General features: G+C 34.0%; 1 protein-coding gene across 1 annotated transcript in view; it reads right to left on the bottom strand.

Moving 5' to 3' along the window:
- Positions 1-4,561, bottom strand: part of DNAJC15 (DnaJ heat shock protein family (Hsp40) member C15) — a 61,034-nt gene that overhangs the window by 17,164 nt on the left and 39,309 nt on the right. The window contains exon 5 of the mRNA XM_023513637.1: positions 3,692-3,762. Coding sequence (XP_023369405.1) covers positions 3,692-3,762 — 71 coding nt within the window. The remainder of the gene's footprint in view (positions 1-3,691; positions 3,763-4,561) is intronic.

The following is a 4,561-nucleotide window of genomic DNA, read 5'->3' as shown; positions in this document are numbered from 1 at the left end:
AAAAAAAATAAAACTTATTTAGAGTTTATTATGTGTCAGCCATATAGGTTATAAGATGAGTAAGACAGGTTCTTTAATTTTAAGCATTTGACCATCTATCAAGGGAAAATCAATGCATGATAAAACAAAAAAGTATTCTTTACCAAAAAATTAACTCAAATATAAAGTCTTAAATTCAACTAAAATTTTAAAATGAAAGAAAAATGAAGATGAGTTCTCTGGAACAGTCTAATAAATCAAAAAAGGAAATAAAGCTAATTAGGCATCACTTTTTATCAGTAAATCTGTGTTGACTCTTGGTGACCACATCTTTCTTTTTCTAAATATTTACATATTTTAAGTATAAGATACTGTACTAAATTGTAACATATTGTTACCAGGTACCAGGATTTCATTACAAAATAAGCTTCTTTTATAAAGAGAGTAACTAGGGAAAAATCCATCCAACAGTATGATAACTTTGACTTCTTCTTAATCCCAATATTTATTTCAAGTTTAATTTAAATCTTACATTAAAAGAAAGTAAGAATACTGTATGTTTATTGAAAGGTGCATAAATGGGAAAAGGTTGAGAATTTCCTCACAGCAGGCAGGCAGACTGCATCTAAACATAAGAAAAAACTATCTAGCGGTTCTAGAGTGGGCTGCTTTGTGAAACAGAAAGCTGTTCATCACTAAGTCTTTAAAGAGAGCTAACAAGTTAATCTCTTCAGGATACAGCTGAAACTCCTGATTTAGAAAGCAGCAGTGTTGAGATCATTGCCTTTCAAACTGTGGCAAAGAAATACATTTTAATTTTTAATTTGCATGGATTAATACTTGCACAAGATACAAAGTATCACATATTTAAATGACATGGCCAAATAAATAAATAAATACATGACATGGCAATGTCAAATTATTATAAAGGTTTCTAAATGTTTGCTTTTGATTTCTGTATTAACTTGTTGCTCTCAGGTAACAAACAGCTAGCCTGGCAAGATGAGGCAAAGTACACTTCAAAATCTCTATGGCCCCACAGAGAGTTTCTTCAAATTTATCTACTCTGTCCTCTCCCCTTCAATATAAATTGGGTATTTATATCAAACTACTGATATCATACCAACCAACCTCTTTCTTTAGCAATTTCAGAAAAGCAGTTACCTAAAAGATATTAACCTGAAAGCATTAGATCAAGGGCCTGAAAATTTTTTTACTACATTAATTTTTATATTCATGCATTGAAAAAGCAAAACTCACTTTTTACGAAAACACATTTGAATGCTCATTTAAAACTAGTTACAAGAAATTTTATTTCCAGCCATTTCCCACACCTAATTTTCTGGTGTCACTTTCTTTGCACAAGCTGATAATGAAATGTGTAAGAAATTACAGTTGATCACACATTTGAAGTTCCAAATTTATTCTACCAGCTGGTAGCAAAACCAACAGAAAAGTTACTTGGGGATGGAGTGGGGGAACATAGTCATGAATTTCAGAAGCATTGGTAGGGGACTTGAGTATTTGTAACTACCTATAACAGCAAATATGGCAAGGAGGCCAAATTAAGAGTTGCCTGTTCTAATACCACCCGCAACATTCCTGGCTTTCTCTCCAAAGGCAATAAGACATTTTTGTTTAAAATCTGTTATCTTCTCCCTAATAAAAACAAAACAACCTTCCCTCTTAAAAGATAATTATCCGATTTATGAGCTTTCATCTCCCAACTCTATCAGACATGGTAGTTCCAATATTCAACTAGACTTCTACTAGAGCAGGAACGCCTCACTATGAGTACATGTATATGGGGAAGTCCATGGACCCTCTGGAACTCCAAATGTCTTTAAATTCTTGGTGAACGAGCAACTATATGGAAAAATTGCTCACAGTTGCCAATACATTCTTAGGGTACAAAAATCCAAAAAAATTAAAATATGTTTTTAAAGTTAAAAATGTGATGGGAAGAGAATCATAGGGTACATGTTCTTCATTAACTGAATAAAAGGTTATTAAATCATGTGACCAAAAAGGACTTTAAAAATAAATCCCTTCATTTTGGAGATGATAAAACTAACATTTGGAGAAATTAAGGGAGTGCTCAAGCCCACAATGCTGGCCAGAAGGCAGAAGCCAGAGGAAAATGCTGGGTCTGTTCTCCCAAACCCAGCTGCCCACAGGGGCCAGACAGGAGTAAACACACTACAGTCAACAATCCTACCTCTGATAAACGTACCATTTCAGAATAAATCATGTAATTCTTTACACATCATAAGATACATAAACGTTTTCTGTTTTACTAAAGGTATCTAAAAATACATATTCTTAGATACATTTTAGAACTTGCTTCCTTGCCAGCATGAACAATCAACAACTTGTCAATCATCTGAAAGACAGTGCTTGATCCTACTGCAAACAATCAGAGAAGGGCATTCACTTGACCTAGAAGGGACAGAGGATGTGTGGGAGACACAAGGCTTCAAGGAGGCACTTAATCCCATTTCTTTTTCAGTTAATTACTCTGAAAGCCCACAATGCAAAGTAAAGTAGTTGAGTGGATCTTTCAGTAACTGGTGAAGCTGTTTAGAAATTTTAAGCAAATCTTCTTCTCAAAGTTTATTCTCATGTTTATTCACGTTAAAGAACAGCAAGTGCAAAAAACCAACAGAGATGATGCCTGGTAAAAAGAGTTTTTATAGTTAAGTAATTAAGTGAGAAAGCTGAAAAAGAATGCCTTATTTTGGTGTCAGTTAGGATGGATAGGAATCCAAAATTTGTTTTTAGTTTTTTCCAAAATAATTAGAAAATTGAAAGTCTATAAATAAGAATCTAAGAAACCCTTTACTCTCCTCCCCCCCTTTGACTTCTGAAATACAGTGCAACTTTCTACCATCTGTTATTTTAAAGCAGAAACAGTAATGAACATATGGGCTTTCTCTCTCAAGCAGCTGTAGTGTAGTTAAAGTTATAATAATTGTCTCTCTGTAAGATAAATTTACATTAAAAATCTGGCCAGTTAAAAACAAATGGCTCAGCGTCAGAGCCTTCCAGAATAAAATTAAGAAATTTAGAATCATCTATGACATATTACATTCATAGATTTAGAGGAAATACTCTAACTCATGTGCTTTTATATTTAGGGTTAAATAAATATAATTCATGGTGCCCAAACCAGTTTATATTAATATGATCAAAGAGCTCACAACTCTGGCCGGGTTCCTTGGCTCGCACCTGTAATCCCAGCACTCTGGGAGGCTGAGGCAGAAGGATACCTTGAGTTCAGGAGGTTGAGACCAGCCAGAGCAAGAGGGAGACTTCCTCTCTACTAAAAATAGAAAAATTAGGTGGGTGTTGTGGCTAGCCTCTATAGTCGCAGCTACTTGGGATGCTAGGCTGATGCCACTGCACACTAGCCTGGGGAACAGAGCGAGACTTTGTCTCAAAAAAAAAAAGGTAAGAGCATCAAACAGGTTCAAGTACTTATATATAAAAAACAACAACTAAGTTCCTAAAAACTTTTACATAAGTTCATTACTTCTGTGAATCACTGAACTCCAACCTAAAGGCTCATTTATTTGTAATAAAAATCATAATACATGTGGCACATAAGACTTCCATCTCAACTGTGTATCATTTATAACGAATTTAAGTAAACTGAAAGGAACTCCAAGCATGCTCTGATCCACATATGATGAAAAATAGGAATTTTACCTACCTTTATCTGGGTGATTCAAAATCATTATTCTCCTATGAGCTGTTCTAATCTTGGCTTTGCCAGCAGATGGGCTGTAAAAAGAAATTAAAGTGCTTATAATAAATAGTGCCAAACGCAGATTATAAATTAACAGTTTATATGGGTTTCAAGAAATTAAAACCTAATGAGAATTTCACCATCTTGTGGGCAAATATGAAATTACAGCTTTTCACTTAATTTCACTATCGACATAAATCACGGATTCAATGCTGCTGTGTTTTTCCTTAGTCCTTTGTAATGCCAGTCTTTAGTTTCAATTAAAAAAAACAACAACAACACAATATATAGGTCAGGGAAGTCACAGTCACAGTTTGCAGATGAAACTACAAGTTTGAAAACTTGTGTTTCTAAGTTATTGTGGGAAAGGCAGGATATATAGTGTACTAGACAGATATTTGAATTTCAGAGCTAAAATGCTGGATTTTAATCCTAGCCTTGCCATTCAAGATTGGGTGACGTTTGTCAAATTTTTAACTGCTCTCTGCTTCAGCTTGTTCACTAGCTAGCTGGCAATGAAAAACTCCTCAGAGAGCAATAGAAAGGATTAAATGAGTTAATGCCTCCCAAGTGCTAGAATAGTACCTGGCATGAGCAAGTGCTCCATAATAGTTATCTTTTATTTTTAGCTTTCAGAAGATCTCAAAATCTCTTATATTTCACAGTTTATTTAGCTTTACGAGAAATCCATGGTAAAAGCTTGACTGCTAAAGCCTATGCTATAAACAAAAATTAAAATAGAAAATTAAATAAACTTAAAATTATTTTGGTGAAACCTAATTTATCCAGTATTGGAAATGTTTCTCATTAGTACATTATCTAGGCAAGGAAAAA

Source organism: Otolemur garnettii, unplaced genomic scaffold, assembly GCF_000181295.1.
Source record: "Otolemur garnettii isolate 467f Iridium unplaced genomic scaffold, OtoGar3 scaffold00043, whole genome shotgun sequence".
Lineage (NCBI taxonomy): Eukaryota > Metazoa > Chordata > Mammalia > Primates > Galagidae > Otolemur > Otolemur garnettii.
Note: the sequence above shows the minus strand (reverse complement) of the source record. Positions and strands in the feature narration are given on the sequence as shown.